Below are 19,981 nucleotides of genomic sequence, written 5' to 3'. Positions count from 1 at the left end.
CTGATTAGTTTTTTTTTTTTTTTTTTTTGTTAAAAACGGCAAATCATATAGCTATAAAATTTGCCATAAGCTTTGGGATGCAGTGGAGCTCTAAATTATATAGCATGTCGGTAGACAGCAGACTGGGATGCACCACCCTTCAACATGCTTCCGTCGAAATTCACTTTGAGATGACCAAAAGGTAGAGGCACCCAAAAAAGTAGGACGAACCTAGGCGCTGTGATAGCGGATAAAGTGCCCCAGATGTCTCCGGCCATATCATTAGTGAACAACGTGGAAGCTGCAGTAACCTCCTCCGCCTGCAGTAAAGCTCTATCAACCACCATCCACGGTGACAACCTCCTACCCTCAAACATGCCCGCATTTCTATCCAACCAAATATGGTAAGTCAGATATGTTCTGAAGTTGCCCTCCTTCCATAATCCGAGGCTCCGAACAAATGCTCTCAATAAAAGAATCAGTTCCTATGCTGATTCCACCGACTGGGGCAAGAGAATCGGTGATCTGCTCTATATCTCACTCGCCCTAGGGCACTGCAAAATAACATGATCAATGGTCTCCTCCATCTCTGTGCACACCGCACAACACTATCTGACTCGCACTCCTCGTGCGGAATAGCAAACTTCTGGTCGGTAGGCATCCCCATGCCACCTTCCAGATGAAGAGCGCATAGGCGGGTGAATCTGCATCCTCCAAATCCATCCTCCCTCAATCTACCTGCCTGATTGATTAGTTCATCGGTAAAGAATGAGGGAAGGTGTGGTGAACAGCAAAAACGAAAAAAAAAACTAGAGTTTTCAATAATAATAAACATAATTTTATAAAAATAATTTTTTCATAAATTTATGGAAAAATAACTCATGAGAAATACAAGTTCCGAGAATTGGATTTTTTGTTTTCCTAAAATTACATTTTAAGCTATCAAAATTCATGAACAAGATTTTTTTTATTAATAATTTAATAGATATTTTATATGACTTTTATATTGAACTAAACATAAGCTACTATGCAATGGCTACTTTCTCATGATCAATCAAATATGCCAAACTCATTTTTTTAGGCATTATATTTCTAAAAATTAATTTTTTAAAAAAAAATATTTCGATGAGAAAACAATTTTCTCGCGAACTAAACGAGTACCATATGTTTGGAGCCCCTCATGTTATGTCATATGTTCCAAAGGCATCACCAAACATAGATGTCAACGATTCGAATAGGGTTGAAACCAGATTGAACGCTGATATTCATATTTATATATATATTTATTTGGCGAATATAAATACAAAATGTTAATCGAATACAAAAATTTATTTCTATTTTTATTTTAAACAAATATAGATACAAATCGAATACTGAAAGTGTGGATATAAATACATATATAAATCGAATAATAAAATTTTATGATCACAGAATTAAAAATACTACTAAGTGGATGGTAAATCAAACTAACAGCATATTAATATAATCATTTATCTTTTCTAAAAGATTATAAATATTATATTAGTTAAATAAAATTACAAATAAAATCGAATTGTTCTCCATCCATATTTATATTCCTTTTATTATACCATGCATCCATTTATTATACCATGATCATACGAGTCCCACAAAATCATGTGATGCACTTTTTCACGGTTGTCGATTTCTAAGCCTTTTTCAGGGAAAAATATAAAAAGTCAAATAATTGTGCTGGCTATGGGGTTCGAACCCATGCGCACTTATGTGCAGAAGATCTTAAGTCTTCCCCCTTAACCACTCGGGCAAACCAGCTGTTACATCAAGGTACATTTAAACGATTATACTTGTTATGTTTCTTCGTGATATCCACCAACCATAGCCAAGTTATTTAGATACCATCTTGCAAGCACACTATTTTTCATTGATTGTATGTTAATCATCTCACTAGAAGGAAGAAGGTTCTATCATAGGAGAAATTATACCCTACAATATATGCACCACATGGCCATGCACGTGGCCAATTATAGCCGCTCATTTCTATGGGCTTCATTCATCAAATGCTTATCTCAGTGCATCACTACAAAAATAAGTGGTTGTGATTATTAGCATGCACGTCCACATAGCGCATAGAATACAATCTCACTTGTCATGGATCTCATTTCTATTGAATTATCGGTGAAAATTGCCCTTCAAATTGATGAAACCGGCTAGTTTTCAGTAACCAATTTAAATACCATTATATTTGACCTTATATTATTTTCTATTTATCTCTATCTACCCCACAATGCTTTCAACCTCTCTAAGGATAAGCTATAGTTGTGCTTGATTTGAAGCTGAAATGATATGATTTGTCGATACGCATATATTACTATTGCAATTATAGAGAATATCAAGTTACCAAAGGCTGTGTTCTGAGTACCATTGAACTTCCATTGAGTGGCTTTCTATGTGGATACTCCCTCCAATGAGAGACTCCAAACAAAGTGTGTTCTGTGCTCAACCCCTAGCGTCTCATGGGTGGCGGCCATCTTTTTAACCTATTTTCCAGCTTGATGTACGGCGCTTTGGGTTGATCTAGCCTTGTAAAATTATATATATTTGGATTCACTACTTGCCATGGCCAATTTCTTCAATCCCTCTCAATCATCAATCTCATATCATTCATAGTCCCCCATCAGGTGTACTCTAGTGTCCTCATAATCCTAGGCGATGCCTTTGTTATGTGATATTCATGAAAGATGCAATTTGATTAGAGCTAAAAATCTAATAAAGGAATCCATATAAACTGATGCTTCGGTGCCAGAGGCGGAGCTGAGAACAGGCTAGACGGAGTTGTGTTATGTCTGGCATGCCCTGCAGGGGCGACATATTCTTCTGAAAGGTGATTATGCGACGGTTATTGGGTGGATTCTGCAGGCTTCTGGGTGGGTCGGCGACAACCACCCATTAGTGAGAGATATCCGGGCCATGGGTGCCGACGGTATGGTACATCAGACGAGACATGTATTCAGAGAGGCCAACGGGGCAGCAAACTGGGTTGCTTCTTTTGTTATTAACCACTCATGGGATCACTTTTGGGAGGGAGACTCGGAGCATCGTACTGCTTTCCGTGGTGTTTTATTTTTTGATTTTATTAGCTGTGTCCATACACATTATGTATGATACTTCCGTTTTGAGCTTAAAAAAAAAAAATAGGAATATGTTATATATGATCCATCCAAACTAAATTTTTGGAGAAAACGGTGCAATTGCACCATCAATTCATTTATTAGTTTATGAATCAAAGGGAAATAGGAAGAAAGAAAGAAAGAAAGGTAAATCTATGCTTGTGTTGCCTATATACTTTTCCTCCAAGATTTGAAAGATTACTTAGAAGAAACCTTGACCTGCCCTTGCATGACCTAATTTGGAGGTCAATTGCAGTGTCATAGGATTGTTTTAAAAAAGGATGCTAACAGGCAATGGGAAGCTCTTTTTTTGTCTTCTGAAAAACATAAGGTATGGTTCCAGGATCTCTTCTTGGTAATGGTACGTCTACTTATACTGTGAAACTCCTTGGATTCCTTACATTCTTATTAGTCCCAACTCCCAAGCTAACTTTTCTTAATATCAAAACGAATAGCTTTTTTCTGAAATGATCCATGCAAACTAGTTCGATAAAATCTAACTATATCTTTTTTTAGTTTCTTTATATCAAACTTCCACCTTCACATAGATGGTGGTGACCTTGCGGTTGTCCTATCAAATTTCATTAGATTTTTTTTTTTCCACTAGCTTTCGAGACATGGCACACCTTGACATTTTTGTTTCTGTTACGTCAATAAGGTTTTGTTCTTACCTAGAAAGCAAGATGCTGGTTTTTGGGCTTCATTGGGCTGCCCTTGATGGCCTAGCCTGACCAAGATCATCTAACATTTAAATTGAGAGAGGAAATAGTTAGAAAAAACTACTAGGTGGTTTCTCTCTCTCTCCCTTTCTTATCTGCACACTATTCACGTCCAAACTCCTCTCTTAGAAAAAATATTTCATTGTTTTAGAGAGAGAAACCTAAAGGAACAACTTTCTTTCATCCTTTCTTTCTTGCGCCATAAGCATCATTTTGAAATGAAGGATATGGGGAAAGCACGTTATGTAATTAGTGTTAAAATTTATAAGGATCGTTCAAAAAAGCTTTTTACATCCACGCAGGAGACTTATATTAAAAAATTTCTTGAACGGTTTAACATGCAAGACTGCACCCCATAGACACTCCTATAGCTCACCAGCCAATAATGAAGCATTGCACATCCTTGAATCAAAGGAGGATGGTTATAATCCCATATTTAAGGCACATTACGGGAACATTACAACTCATCCTGCATAATTCGGCAGTTACTGCATGTCTAATGGCTATTGTGTGCCTGATTTTATGAATAACTATTCTACACCCTCACTCATGTATATACTAGGCTCGAGAGATCTCCATGCATGCCTTTTCTCTTATTTGATTCCACTGATTGCCTTTCTCTTAAACCTCTCCTGTTTCACCAACACTTAACCTAACTTAAATATCAGAGGGTCTCCTACCAGATCAAATCCGACAACCTCCAGTATTTTTTCTTTTGCTCGTAGGTCGGATTCTCCATCCTGAGTAGAACTTCCAATTCGAGCAGAATAATCCAACCAATCTGCATCAAATCGGACTTCGATGATGCTATCTTTGTTAGGTCGAATTTTGGCGACAACAATATGTTTGTTTTGCTGGCAAAGGATGATATAATGTTGAAGGCATTAATGATGCAACGCACATCGTGTGGACCCATGGAGGATCATGAACTTATTTGGAGTCCCATACACAAAGCAGGCCAACGGCGTTCTATCCATTTCAAGACTAAATTATATAGAAAAGAAAAAAAGAAAGAAAAATATGATTGATGCTCCTTACCTCCACGGGAGCTAAGGTATCCACCTATTTCCAATCTCCTCATCCTAAGTACTTATAAAATCTCGTGCAAGCCTTTTCTCGGGTCATGTACATGTTCTACTTCTACACCTTTTAGGGTGCGTTTTGTCCATGGTTATATGAAAACTCCGTTAATTCACCCAGAATCATCCTCTGTAGAAAAGAATAGTATGATGATTTATATAGCATGCTATTTTGTATACGTAAACTGTAAGAACCCGTGCGGACGTATGTTTAATCACATTAGTTATTTGTTGGATAGCTCTTGGGTACTTATATAGGATCAAGGAACCGAAATAATACCTTCCAGCTAGCTATTTTGGATGAGGTCCTGAGTTGTGACATATGGTATCAGAGCGGATCCGGCCCATAACTTATATGGACTAGAGGACACTGCAGCACAGATCCATTGGGGCTGACTACGGGCCGATCGTGGTATTTATGAGTATATTTGAATGGATTTGAACCCTTAGCCTGACAAGAACGTCAGAGCTGATCTTGAGTACTTATACAGGATCAAAGAACCGAAATAATACCTTTCAACTAGCCATTTTGGATCGATGATGTCCTGAGTTGTGATATAAACAATGCTCAAAACCCCTCCCTCTCTTCTATGGAAACACACACGTCCACCCATGCAAACACGAAGAAAAAAAACTATTACTTAATTTGAGTAATAATTCCCTTATTTAACACTGGGTTTGATGATGACATACTGTGTACCCCAATCTCTCACTAGACCCCACAATGATTTTGCAAAATCAGACTCGACCCAATGAGACATTATCGAAATCAGTCTGGGCTTGACCTAAGTCTCATTAAACCCAACCTTAAAAGGACCCCAGGGTTCTAAGTCCAAGTAATAATTTTGCATTTATATCAAATTTATTCTCTTGGAGCTGCTAGGAGTCATCATATTAGATCCCATCCTTACATGTCACTCTCCACCAGGTGACACTCACATCTCTAATATCTACATCACCATCTTCTATCCAATGCATAAGAAGCAGCCATTCTTTTACTATATTAGGATAGTACTTTATAAAGAGAGAATTGACACTATCACTCGCAAACATTTTGATAAATCTTATGATGTGTTATAAGGGATTTTTTTTTTTTTTGCAATCTTTGCCAATTTATGGCATTAAAACTTTCATTGGTGAGAGAGAGGCGAGGGTGGAGATAAGCCGAATTTGAGTCAAAATAGGCTTAGCTCAAGCTCAGCCCATTTTATAATCAAGCTTGAACTACAGCTTGTTTAAAAGATCCAATAAAATTACGAGAGCTCGAAATTACTTGAAACTTCTATTTATATAGTTTAGAGTAATAATCTTGATTATATCTCAACCTGATAGTTAGACTACATCTCATGTTATATAAATAATCATAAATGTAACAATATATCATTTTATATTTATCTTTTAAATTAATTTTAGCGGAAATTGAGCAAGCTAAACCTGTCTCTAGTTCTGCTTAATTTTCTAATAAAGTGTGCTAAATCTGGCCAAAAATTCGAGTTTAACTTGGGACCAGCATGCCCATTTGTCACTGAGAGAGAGCATTGCTTTTTCAAAGCAGTGACACGAATTTCTTGCCTCTGGTGTTCTTCAATTCCTTGTCCCCATCAATTGAAGTCGGCAGGAGCTGGTCCACCTGAATTCCTTAATCCCTTGTCCCTTTCAATTGAAGTCGGCAGCCGCTGGCCCACCTGAATTCCTCCTGCTTTTCCCCAGGAGAAGCGAGAATCTCGCTTGGGGCACGTGATATTACTTTGTAGAAAAGTTCGCTTGTGATCATTATTTGCCCGGGGGTCCAAAAAAAAAAAGGAAAAAAGAGATGGCCATCGTCTCGAGGCTTCATTTGTCCATTACTATTTTATTTGAGGTTAGTGACTCTAATGGCTTTTATCTGTCATTATAAAGAGACAGTAAAAGTCATGGATGGAAAGAAAAGTTATTGTTAACTAAACCACTATTAATCAGATGAAAATATTTTTAATTATGAACCAAACATAATTTTAAAATATGTTTTGGTAAATAGTGCAGATGATAAATGAGATTTGTTATTTTCATTTACAAGGCCATTATAGTAAAATATTTATTAGATAGCAATTGTTGATTGAATACTACCTGTATTATTTCAATGATAGGAGTTTTCTATTATTTTTAATTCTCATTTATGTTTTATATTTTTTACTCATCTAAAAACAGGACTTTTCAACTAATCCCTTCTCTTTTTTTGTGGTATCATAAAAAAGGAGAAAAAATCGATATATCTTGTGCGTTTGGGACTATGATCATTTATAGCAAGCAAATGGGGACTATGATATTTACTGCAACAAGAGTTCTCGATCGTAATGACAAAAAGAGCACATATGGTGCATAGAAAATAATATTAACATTTAGCTCGTGCTATGATTATATCTCTCAAAAAGTCTTTGCAGGTGTTTCTTTGAACATGCTTGCCATCAAAATCAAACAAGTTTCATGTTCTCATGCATCTTTAGAGGTTGCATTTTGCATATGATAACTTCTAGAAAATCCGATTTGTATGTCCAATTTCAAAAATCCTCCATATGTATGTATGTATGTATGTATGTGTATGTATGTATGTATATGTATATATGTATGTATGTATATGTATATGTATATATTTCACATGCTATGTGCATTTGCTCTAGGAAAGGAGGGACATGGAAGGAGATAAAGGAACTAGTATATCTGAACAATATAGCTTTCACCTAACATTACTCATGATCATCTCAAAATTCTCCTAGTTTATTTTCATCACTAGCTCTAAATAAAATTAATATGGAAGAAGGTGAAAAATCCTAGCCCAATAGCTGAGATTTATGACCCACGATATCAATCGAAGCATCTTTTGTCTTGCTCATATTATATGGAGCAGAGCCTTACTACACAAACACAATAGCCAACCTTGATCCTTCTAGATTAAATTTGTAATTTGATTCTATTGGAACAATTCTCTCTCTAATACATTGCTCTACTTAACATTGCTTTCATATAGATAACTGTCATCTAAATAAAGCTTCTTTAATATTTTTTTCTTTTTTGCATGTGAGTAGATTAGCTAGATGTCAAAATTTTTTTAATACAAATAAAGCTAATCCAATACTATTTGAAAGGTAATATTGTCATTTTTTACATCAATACATTTCTGCCTCTAGTTACTAAGTAAGTATCAATTTCAAATCTTCTCAAACATTGTTGGTCCAAGTCATTATTCCGTCATTGGTTACCCATAGATAGGATTCCCCTAGTATCCGTCTCTTTTCAATAAGAGAAAATTCATCTTACTAAGAGCTCATTTGAAAATTTCATTGAGATTCAGCTGGATTTTTTATAGGATGAATTACACAATGTATTTAAGTAAAGCTTATATCAATCCAATCTCTCTCCAGTCCAAATTCTATGAAAACAAAAAAAAATAATAAATTTTTTCTTAATCTTCTCATAAATAAAATTTAGACTAAAATTAGGATGTGATTTTAGAAGAAAATGGGCTGAGCAAGCTAACCGATCCGATGTTTATAAAAAATTCTGCCTGATTCATCTGAATTTTCTAAACAAGCCCTAAAATATATTTAATGTGACCGCCGGCACAAACCGGCCCATGCCAAAGTCGGCGATGACTGCCTCAAATCCCGGGAGATAATGCCGGCGAATGCCACCAACTAACCGTCATCGAAACGATGAAACAACCCGTATCAACCTCGCTGGACCAATCACAACCGTCAGATCAATGAACTTCTCCAACCATTCAATCCCATCCGTCCAATTAACAACTATTTTCCGTTGAATCCTTATCCTTGACCCATCCGTAAAACAAGCCACGGGAACCGCATCGCTGGATCCGCGGGATTTATGAGATAACAGTCGGTCCAAGGATAAAATAACGGTTTTAGATCCTTCCGTCATTGTAAGAAATAACGGCCCTTATTTAGTCTTAGTGATGATGCAAACAATCTTTAATTTTTCTATTTTCAAAACCTTTTAGGGGTACCCTACTGATGACAACATTAATAAGAGAATAGGGTCCCATTGCAACTGGCTCTCAAAAAGCAGTTTGAGTATGTTTTTAGAAAGATAAATGAAGCCGCGGACTGATCAGAGCAGCATAGGAAGGTATCTCTTTTACGAGACGGGTATTTGGTGGCATATGCCACGAGAGGGGCTCTTCAGTGGTGATTGATTGGGTATGAGAAGCGGACAGATATAGTGATGGTCACCCTTTTATCCATGATACTCGCAAACTGATTCAGGAGTTGAGCTCTTTTCAGGCATTACATGTCTTCCGGAAGGCGAACAGTGCCATAGACTGGATCGCCTCTTTTATTGTCCGACACTTCGGGAAGATCATCTGGACATCCACGGAAGACATTTTCCCTCCTTTGTACTCTTTACTTTTTCTTAATTTGGCAGGATGTACTCACGTTAGAACTATATAAAATGTCATTTTTATCAAAAAAAAAAAAGCCGCGGACTAGGCGGCCTTGTATGTGGCCAACCATTTTGAAGATACCCTGTGGATTGGGAAAGAAGAGTTGTCTAGAACGCTCCGAAATTTATTATTTTCTGACTTTATTAAATATATCAGATTGTATGAATTATTCGCTTAAAAAATTAAAAAAAAGAATTAGCCTCTTTTAAACCAAAAAAATAAAAATAAAAATAAAAATATTTTGAAATAAAATAATTTAGAAAATAATTATTTATTATTATTATTATCATAAGTATCTTTAATTATACTAACATTATAAGTTTCTATACAATATTCTATATTTATATATTTATTTTTTATATTTGTATAATAATCCCAAATAAATATGAAAGATTAAGGAAATCAAGTTTGCAACAAGTTTTCGAGCGTCCAGGTCCCGGGATTAGTTACATAAATACAGAGAAATGATCATTAAAATGCAAATATAGGAGATTATAGAAATTAATTTGCAGGGAAAAATCCTAAATAGGTTTCGGACAAAGTCTGTTATAACGGAATAATGCCGTTAAGGAGAAAGCTTGCAAAATAGACGGTCGAGATTTCTGATTATGATGTTACTCGAGTTCCGATGGTTAATTATTTTTTATCCAATATGGTTAAGATATACTATTTCTATAAAAGGAATATTTTATTCGAATTATTTTAATCGCTGGTATAAATGACATCCGGAGAATCTCTTTTCGTACCCTTCGATCTCACTCCTCTCCCTCCCTCCCCCTCTCTCCCTCCCTCTCTTTGTTGGCTCTGAGAACATAGCGTGGCCTCGTCTCGCCTGGGCTTCGGATTCGAAGAAACCCTACTTTGGCGGAGTGGAGGGGATGAGATCTCGATGTTCGGGAGCGAGAGCTCTCTCTTGATCTCTTTACCGGCTTGAGGACGAAGCCTCCTTGGCAGAATTTCTGGATTTTTTTCGGTATTTTTCTGATTTGAATCGGATTAGGGGATAACGAAACTCGGATTCGCGAGTTTTTTTTTTTGAGGATTTGGGGAATTTGTTTCCCTGTGGCTATCTTGATGTTGATGTTTTTCGAGGTTTGAAATGCAATTTCAATTAATTTTTATGTTTTGATAATAATTAATGTTGCATTGAAAGGAAAAAAGTTAGAATTTTTGATTTGATTTTCTCCCTATTTCTTCTTTTCTCGATATATTTCTAATATTCATTTTACTTTTTTTTTTTTTTATGAAGTCTTACAAATGTTGAGCCCAAATACCTAATACATTTTCGTCCATCTGGGATCTAGTTTTAAATTTTAAATAATTATTTTTTTAAAATGTGTTGCTTTTATTGAAGAATGGATTATTGGAACCCATTTCTTTCTCTTTTTTTTTTAATTTTTGATTTCGGACGTAAGTTTTTTTTTCAATGCTGGATGAATTTTCGTCTTGGTAACTAAAGCGAACATTTTGTTTTCCTCCGAGGTTTTTTTCCTTATATTGTCGGGATTTTAGTTGCGGTGAATGTGTATCGGGGAATGCATTTTATGTTGAATGCTTTCGGCTATTAGTTGATGTTTATTTCCTTCTTCGCAGTTCATTGAGTTTGGAAAAGAATTACTGCATAACCTTATGATTGTTGTTGTTGTTGTTCTTTAATGAGCCTCGCGGTTTTGAGCTTCTAATTTTCTTTGTAGGTAATTAGGTTTGATTGAAGGGAGTTATGGATTCTGTCGAGGTTGAAGAGAATCTGTTTGCACCTGGTGATGCAAAGGTATTCTCACCAAGCTGATTTGCATAACCAAATTAAATGGAAGGCTTCAATTTCTCTCAAAATTGATCGATAAAAGGAATTTTTTATCATTGCATCTTTTCGTTGTAACTGGTTAGGCTGTGAATATAATTGTAATGAACTCCAGATATGAATATTTCGTCATTGATCACATACTACCCATCAATAAGTTCCCCTTGTACCGTTTATTCTTTTCCTTGTAGGTAATATTCTTATATGAATTTAGTAAAAGTCTTGTTATGAGTAGTGTTGCTTATTAACAATTCCTTGCAAAATTTTATTTTTGAATGAGCTCGTACCATTGTACCAAAAAAAAAAAAAAGCTTGTACTTTTTTCCAAGTCCTTTCTTGAAAACAAATGGTAAATGTACAGTGTTGCCTCAAGGGTTTTTCTGATACTACTTCTGATATTACTGGATGGTTACATGGGCCTTGGGAAAAAATATAAGACAAATCATTTGTTAATTCGACTTTTATTGCAGAGTGGGTATTAAGATTAAGTGGTTGAGAAAATTTTGCTGTTTGTATTCAGTTGCATGGAGGCATGTGTAAACAACTTTCTGCAATTGTTTATAAAGTTTTGGGGATCTTTCCACTCTTGGAGGATGCAAGACCGAGAAGCAAGCCTGGTTTACAGGCACTATGTTCATTGCATGTAGCTCTCAACAAGGCTAAGAGCCTTCTTCTGCATTGCTCAGACTGCAGCAAGATTTACTTGGTGAGTCTATTCTATTTTGCCAATTGACTATGTGGTCATCTAATGCTTTAGTTTTTCTTGACGAAATGGAGGCATTTAGGATTTTTTTTCCTTTATTTTCTAGCTTATAACAAATAGATGGTGGTTATGCTTCGAAAAAAATTGACAAATATGACAAAGCTGTCATGTTTGGTGCATAAATTAGCTTCATGTGCTGTAATGGCTAGAATGGTTTAGAGGCTAATTTATGCTCCATCTTGATGCTGCATCTTATGCCTATTTCTCGTTCTCAATTATTAGGCTATAACTGGGGATTCCATTCTTATGAAATTTGAGAAGACAAGATGTGCTCTCCAAGAAAGTCTTCGGCGTGTTGAAGACATAGTTCCGCAAACCATTGGTTGTCAGGTAAGTTACAGAGATTGAACTAGCAAAGGACATGCTGTAATGTGGGACATTGCTTTCAAAGACTATAAAACCGTCCTGTATCTGTTTCATGTGTGCACCAATTTTTTGATAATCATATGTTTGCTCTTTCACGCCATGATCTCCTTTGTGCAAATTACTATGACATATATAACCTCAAACTTTTCTATGCAAACTTAACCTTAAACATCACCTGTCTGGGAAATAGCGTTCTTCCCAAAACAATGTTGCAAAAAAATGAAGGAAATTACTGTTTTCCTTGCATACATCTTAACTTCTTAAGGCCATTCTAATGATAACTTTTAGATTCGATTACATGATCAGCATGTAGATTGGTCAGTTCAGATTTGAGGCCTAGCTCCTGGATCTTAGGAAAAAAATCAAGTCATCCAGAGGCTAGGTAAAATCAGGAACCTGTCATAAGCGCTGATGCTGGAGACCTACATGTGAAATGTCCTTGGTTATTTGTATCATATTAAAGTTCTTCATGGTTAAACAGTTGTAAGACAGTAATGATGATGTGTGGAAGCCTGTATCGATAAATTGCTTCATATGCTAATGGCACAGCGCTAGCTACAAATTACACACACATTACATATGATCAAATTAATGATCAAACCTTTATAACTTAGCTATTTAATTGAACCTTGTTGAATGTGGCTTTTTATTGCCTTTTATAACATCTGATGACATTTTTGATCTATATAGTTGCTACCAGGCTATAAGCTTCATGAAGTATCTTTTGGTAAATACTAGCTGAATACAGTTTGCCAGTTAAAAAAAATCAAAGTTCTACCTGACCTAATCTAGAAATTTTGATAGGTCATGAGCTCATTTTTCCTCTTTAACGTTGAGCTTTTATAGATTTTGCTTCCCATCTCCTTGCATACGATAAACGATCACATCCCGTATAATCTATAACCAATTCCAAACAAACCGGAGAGTTGTCTCCCATTCAGTCAAAGATAACTGAGTCCAGGTTCACATTTTGCCTACATCTATTGAAGGGGTATACTTTCCATCATCTCTTCGGTTTCTCTTATAACTGATTTTCCTGAACCAGTTTTTGCAAATCAGCCTACAGCTTTTTCTAGATGGATATGAACAGATGTAGGGCTACCTTTTATTATGATGTGGTGTTGTGCATCCTCTTGCCTTCTGTAGTTCTCATAATATATGCTCAGGTAGTTGATTGCTTTGAATATCCATCTATTGTATCTATCTTTGACTAAGTTTACGTTTCTTGTTTACTGAAGATTATATTTTCGCATATTCTTGTCAGATCATGGAGATTGTTGCTCAGCTGGAGGGCACTGTTTTTACTTTGGATCCATCAGAGAAGCAAGTAGGTGAGGAAGTAATTACATTGCTTCAGAAGGAAAAACAATTTAATGGCGATTCCAACGATGGCATTGAACTTGAAGTTTTCCACCAAGCTGCTTTAAAGCTGGGCATTACATCCTCTAGAGCAGCTCTTACTGAGAGAAGAGCTCTCAAGAAGCTGATTGAAAAAGCCTGTGCTGAGGAAGACAATAGGAAGGAATCCATTGTGGCTTACTTATTGCATCTTATGAGAAAATATTCCAAGCTTTTCAGAAGTGTGACGCCAGATGATACCGACTCTCAACAATCTGCTCCATGTTCACCTACTATCCTAGGCTCTCTTGATGGTGTCAATGGGAACAACCAAGCTTTTGAGAGGCAGCTAACAAAGCTCAGTTCTTTTGATTTTAAGCATAATTGGGTGAAATCAGGAAACATGCCAATACCGCCTGAGGAGTTCAGATGCCCGATCTCCTTACAGCTCATGTATGATCCGGTCATTATTTCATCTGGGCAGACATATGAGCGTATCTGCATCGAGAATTGGTTTAATGGTGGGCATGGTACTTGCCCCAAAACCCAGCAGCAGCTCTCCCATCTCTCTTTAACTCCAAACTATTGTGTCAAAGGCCTGATTGCTAGTTGGTGCGAACAGAATGGTGTTCCAATTCCAGATGGTCCGCCAGAATCTCTTGATCTCAACTATTGGAGGCTGGCTTTGTCAGACCAAGATGCTATGAATTCCAGATCTACAGGGACCATTGACTCCTGCCAGACGAAGTGTGTCAAGGTTGTTCCATTGGAGGAGAATGCTGCAATAGAGAAACTCAAAGTGGATGAGAGGGGCAGTTTGGAAAATGGCCCATTTGAGGACCATGAAATGGATGAGCTTGAAAGATATGAAAGTTTGCTAGCAGTGCTCAATGAGGGTAATGATATTGGAAAACAACACAAAGCTGTGGAGCAGATAAGGTTCCTATTGAAGGATGATGAGGAGGCAAGGATCTATATGGGTGTGAATGGCTTTGTCGAGGCACTTGTCCAGTTTTTGAAGTCAGCTATCTGTGAAGGAGATGCCAGAGCTCAGGAGGTCGGAGCATTGGCGCTTTTCAACCTTGCTGTCAACAATAACAGGTGTGAGAGCCATCATTTCTTAAGTTCTCTTTATTTTGTAGGTGAGATACCTCCATTTGATTTGCTAGATAATGAATGAGTAAAGCTCTAGGTAGCCTTACATGTATACCAGTAATTTCATCATTTGCTCCATGCCATCGATGCACCTTTCTCGTGCATTTATTGATACGATGATTGCTTCACTTTTTAGTGCATTGATGGTATAGGGCAAATGACAGAAATACCTTCTTGTATATAAGGTTCTTGTATGATGCATGGGGGGTATTTCTGTCATTTGCCAGTTGGAGCAACTACAAGTTGCTCCAGTAAGACCATTGTGTTGTTGCCTACATATGTATGCATGCATGCATAACTCCCCTATATGGGTTAGGCTAGAATTCTTCTGAGAGCATTTGGCCTCAAATGCTTCCTAATGGAAATCAATTTTGGATCTCTCAGGGTGGATATCCACAGTATTGATGATCATTTAAGATGTATGGAATATTTATAAATCATAAATCATGTATTTTTTAGGACTTTAACAAATATATCGGATGGATGCAAAATGGATAATTTTAACATTATGACCCCATTTCTTGTTTTGTTCTACAGTCTAGATTCATACAAATTAGCTAAAATTTGATTCATGTAAATTTAAAAATATTTAGATCGGTCCAACAGTTTGGATTTACAAACTATGTAGCCTATAATGCACTTCTGTTTGCTCACTATATTGCTACCATCCACTTTACCCTCATTTGATGCAAAGGCAAGAGACTTCTAAAATAAATGTTATTTAGTTTCTAGTTATTTGGACATCATGGATCATGATTAATGGTGTGGATTTTTTTCTATTATTTAAAAAATATATCATTGATTTCCATTAGGAAGCATTTAGGAGTATTTAGAAGCATTCTCTCTCTCTCTCTCTCTCTCTCTCTCTCTCTCTATATATATATATATATATATATATATATATATATATATATATATGCATACCAGAGGATTTGATATAATCAACCCTACCTGTTTTTGCTGGATTTTTGCAAGTTATTATATTTAAATAATTAGTCTCAGATCTCCTGCCATCCTTTTTTTTTTTCTTCCCTTGCATTCTTATTGCTGTGCCACATATGGGGGGATCTCAGGAACAAAACAATGTTGCTATCTGCTGGGGCGGCACCCCTGCTTGAGGAGATGATTCAGAACTCTGAGACTTGGGAGGCGTCTGCTGCTCTCTACCTCAATCTCTCCTGCCTCGATGAGGCCAAACCTGTCATTGGGTCAAGCCAAGCTGTCCCTTTTCTGATCCAGCTCCTAGAGGCCAACAATTCTCGAAGCCATTCCTGCAAGCATGATGCCCTCTACACCCTATTCAACTTGTCTGCTCACCCCCCAAACATCCCTCACCTCCTAACCTCAGGCATAATCGAACAGCTCCAATCTTTCCTTGCAGCTCCTGCAGGACCCTCAGGCTACACTTGGGTGGAGAAGGCCCTTGCCATCTTCATAAACCTAGCAGCATCAAACACTGCAGCAAGGAAACATATCATATCAACCCCAGGTTTGATCGGTTCGATCGCTGCGGTGTTGGACAATGGCGAGCCCGCCGAGCAGGAGCAGGCAGTGTCATGCCTCCTAATTCTGTGCAGCGACAGTGAGGAGTGGAGCTACCTGGTGCTGCAAGAGGGAGTGATACCAGCTTTAGTGCTAGTGACGGCAAATGGAACGCCGAGGGGGAAGGAGAAAGCACAGAAGCTTCTCAAGCTGTTTCGAGAGCAGCGGCAGCGCGAGGTGTCCCCTGCTCGGACTCAGCTGCATGAGGTGGTGACTGTTGGGGTTGGCGGTTGTGCGGACGGTGGAGGTTACAAGGATGTATCCAAAGCGACATCATATTGTAAATCAAGATCCAAGAGGTTTGGGAGGGCATGGACATCAATGACATCAATGTGGAAGTACAAGAACCGGTCTCGGCATCAATACTAGAATGTATCTCAATGCCTATGTAAATTGCTGATGTAATTTTAGTCTGTTTCTTTTTCTTTTTTTATGAAAGTTTCCCTCCCTCCTGTGGAATTTTTCTTGCCTTCAGGGAGGAAGGCGACCCAAATGTACAGGCCTTCCAAAATGAAGTTTCTTCAAAGCGTTTTCGGTTTTGTATGGTGTTGTGGTTTTCTATGTCTATCTATTATATATATATTTCACATATTTGAACGACTTATAACTTGCCCGTCTAGCTCAGTCGGTAGAGCGCAAGGCTCTTAACCTTGTGGTCGTGGGTTCGAGCCCCACGGTGGGCGTGTTTGATTAGGATTATTTTTTTTTTCATTTTTCAAAATAATAAAAGGTTGTCGCCTCTGCTATTCTGAAATTATAAAAGAAAAATAAGGAAAAAAATCTACAATATCAATTTAAAACATCAGAATGGCCGTCTTCTGCATTATTGAAGTTTTGTGCTTTTCCTAAGCACCGGAAATAATACTGCTTACAATTGTTTAACAATGCCAATATTTTTTTTTAAATATATATTCTGATAGAGGACAAAATGGATCGTCCTGCTCAGGATAGTGGACCACTCCATTATGGCCAAGCATACCTCAACGCCGACCAAGTCGACTTCGAGTATATTTCTTCGCTGTTACGACCTGCAGCAACCTCTTTTAGAGTCTACAACGACGACGCGCCTCGGCTTGAGGTCATAGCATCATGTAGTGCCGACCAAGAGCCGAAGAGGCCCCGTCGACCGCAGGCAATGATGCCTCGACTTGAGCTCGAGGCACCCTACTGAGTAGACTTCAAAGTTAAGAAGGCTAGGCTGATCTCAGAACCCGCCAAGCCGATCTCACCGAACATATATTGTGGCTCCCAAGTCGGCCCGATCTCAGCGCCCTGCCAAGCGGGCAAGGCCGAGCTGACCTCGATCCCCACCAATGGCGGAGCTAACCTCGCCTAGTACGCGCCGCAGCCATGCCATGCAACAACCTCACCGTACCATACTTCACTTGATGACCATGCCGAGACACGTCGACAATGGACTACGCTTTGTTGCCCCAGCCATGCCTGCTGACAAGGAGCATATCCTGCGGCACACGCTAGTGCCATACCGTGCGCAGGGACAGCTCAAACCGTGTGCCTCAAGCAAGCCGTAGCCACGCTCCATTTCCTCTCATGATGAGGACATACCATATCTCCGCTACCTGGGCACTTCTGCAAAAATTATAAATAATCTCATCAGGTAAAGCCTAAGGACTTTTTAGCTAACAAATATTTAATGCTAATTTAAGCATCGGAGGGTCCTCATCGAAAATATCGGTGAAGCTTTGTGCAGTTACGCCGACGCATGGAAGGTGGCGTCCTTTCTCTATCTCGACCGGCAGCTCCCCCGACCCTCTAGCATGGTACCCTCAGGCCCAAATTTAAACAACAATATATTCTATTATCGTTATTGTCGTCATCGTCGTCTACATGCATACCATGCATGTATCACTTAAGTAGAGACCGTAAATCTCTCACAACATGCATTACTTCCATTGAAGATTCTTTGAGAAAAGTTCGGAGCTCCCATTGAAGGTTTTAAAGCAGCAGCACTATTTTATCACGGAAATCTAAACAATAATAATGATAATAAAAAAAATATGCAGCTAACGTCTATTTCTTGGGTGGTTCTATATACACCCCCCCCCCCCCCCTATTGCTCAGGACACCCCCCAAAAATTAAAAAAAAATTAAATACTCTCTACACCCCCCCATTTGCTAAGGACACCCCTAAAAAATTAAAAATTCCTAAATTACCCCCCACCCTCCCCACCCCCTCACCTAAATTGCTCTCTACACCCCCCAAACCCCCCCCCCCCCCCCCCCCCGCTCTTCCCCTCCAAAACACCTCGCCAACGCCCAAAACCCCCCCGTTCCCCCTTCTCCCTCTCGTCGCCGGCATTCTCCCGATCTCCGACCACCTCGCCGGCTTCTCCCGGAACCACCTCGCCGGCTTCTCCCGAAATTTTTTTTTTTCACGGTTCGTACTCCGTTCGGCACTGGATCGCCGAACAAAAGGCTTCTGTTCGGCTGAACAGTGCCGGACAGAAGCCTTCTGTTCGGCACTGTGCAGCCGAACAGATCTGTTCGGTTGAGGGTTGCCGAACAGAAGGCTTCTGTTCGGCAGTGTTCAGCCGAACTTCTGTTCGGCAGTGTTCAGCCGAACAGAAGCCTTTTGTTCGGCGATCCAGTGCCGAACGGAGCACGAACCGTGAAAAAAAAAAAATTTCGAAACAAGGTGGAACACGTACCTTTGCGGCCGATTCTTCGTCCCAAATCACTAGTTGCTTGTCCATGCTTCGAATGGGGCTTAAATCTCCTTCAAAGATCGCCTAAACGATGTAAATGGATCGAGGGGTTTAAGGGGGGTTTGAGGGATGTTTTTTTTTTCTTTTCAAAACGAAACGGAGGAGGAGGAAGGAGGGGTGTATGAGAAAATTTCAAGGGCAATATGGTAATTACACTAAAGGTTAGTTTGGGTATTTTTTTTTTGGTTTTTGGGGGGTGTCCTGAGCAATAGGGGGGGGTGTATATAGAACTACTCCTATTTCTTCCCTTGCTCCCCTATTGGATTAATACTGTTTGAGCCTGCACGTACGAGAAGCAGGAAAGCTCCATATTACTCATGGTTTTTTCACACGAGACCAGCGTTGCTAACAATTCTTTGGATATCTCACCAACTTATCTTTGTGGGATAAAAAGTAAACAAAAATGAGGTGAGAGGACTAAAAACTTTGAGGAATCGGAGGAGATCATTAAATTCTGCAATCCAAAAGTTTTGGGACAATGATCTTTTAGCTAGATGTCTAAACTTCATCAAAAAATGAACTTAAGTCTAACCAGCTTATTTATGTCATTCAAAAAGCCAAAAGGAACGAGAGAGGGAGGAATAATAATTTTGAGGAATCAAAAGAGATCGCTGAATTGCTAATAAAATAGAGGATATTGTTAAATTCTGCAATACCAATAAATTTTTTTGATGGAGGAGGCAGTGGCCTTTATTAGAAAAGAGAGTTATAGAAACTATGTACAAAAGATTTACCCAAAAGAGGAAAACAAAAAAGCAATCAAAAGTTTTTTTTTTACAAAAGATAGTTGAAATATGTAAGTAGACTTATTAAACTATTCAACAACAAACTAAAAAATCTCAGAAGTGGTTTGAAATATCTCTGTAACTTTAATGTGTAAATGCTTACGTGAGTCCGCTGTCTTTTAAGAAAGAGAAATCAATGTCTCG

General features: G+C 38.2%; 1 protein-coding gene and 2 non-coding genes across 4 annotated transcripts; 2 read left to right on the top strand and 1 right to left on the bottom strand.

Moving 5' to 3' along the window:
• Positions 1–1,687: 1,687 nt before the first annotated feature.
• TRNAL-UAA lies at positions 1,688–1,770 on the bottom strand. Its single transcript has one exon. It is a non-coding gene; the product is annotated as a tRNA-Leu (tRNA).
• Positions 1,771–10,114: 8,344 nt separating this feature from the next.
• LOC103708539 (U-box domain-containing protein 6-like) lies at positions 10,115–16,884 on the top strand. Of its 2 annotated transcripts, XM_008793502.4 has the most exons (6): positions 10,115–10,334; positions 11,056–11,132; positions 11,683–11,868; positions 12,148–12,255; positions 13,556–14,730; positions 15,858–16,884. In XM_008793502.4, exons 2-6 carry the CDS (start codon positions 11,082–11,084, stop codon positions 16,693–16,695), a joined length of 2,358 nt encoding a protein of 785 aa, XP_008791724.1. In that variant the 5' UTR covers positions 10,115–10,334; positions 11,056–11,081; the 3' UTR covers positions 16,696–16,884. The 2 variants fall into 2 exon arrangements, with proteins under 2 accessions (XP_008791724.1, XP_017698671.1); XM_017843182.3 differs by lacking the exon at positions 12,148–12,255.
• A 52-nt stretch (positions 16,885–16,936) lies between these two features.
• On the top strand, positions 16,937–17,009 carry TRNAK-CUU. Its single transcript has one exon. It is a non-coding gene; the product is annotated as a tRNA-Lys (tRNA).
• The last annotated feature ends 2,972 nt before the right edge of the window (positions 17,010–19,981 follow it).

Source organism: Phoenix dactylifera, chromosome 10 (genome assembly GCF_009389715.1).
Source record: "Phoenix dactylifera cultivar Barhee BC4 chromosome 10, palm_55x_up_171113_PBpolish2nd_filt_p, whole genome shotgun sequence".
Classification (NCBI taxonomy): domain Eukaryota; kingdom Viridiplantae; phylum Streptophyta; class Magnoliopsida; order Arecales; family Arecaceae; genus Phoenix; species Phoenix dactylifera.
Note: the sequence above shows the minus strand (reverse complement) of the source record. Positions and strands in the feature narration are given on the sequence as shown.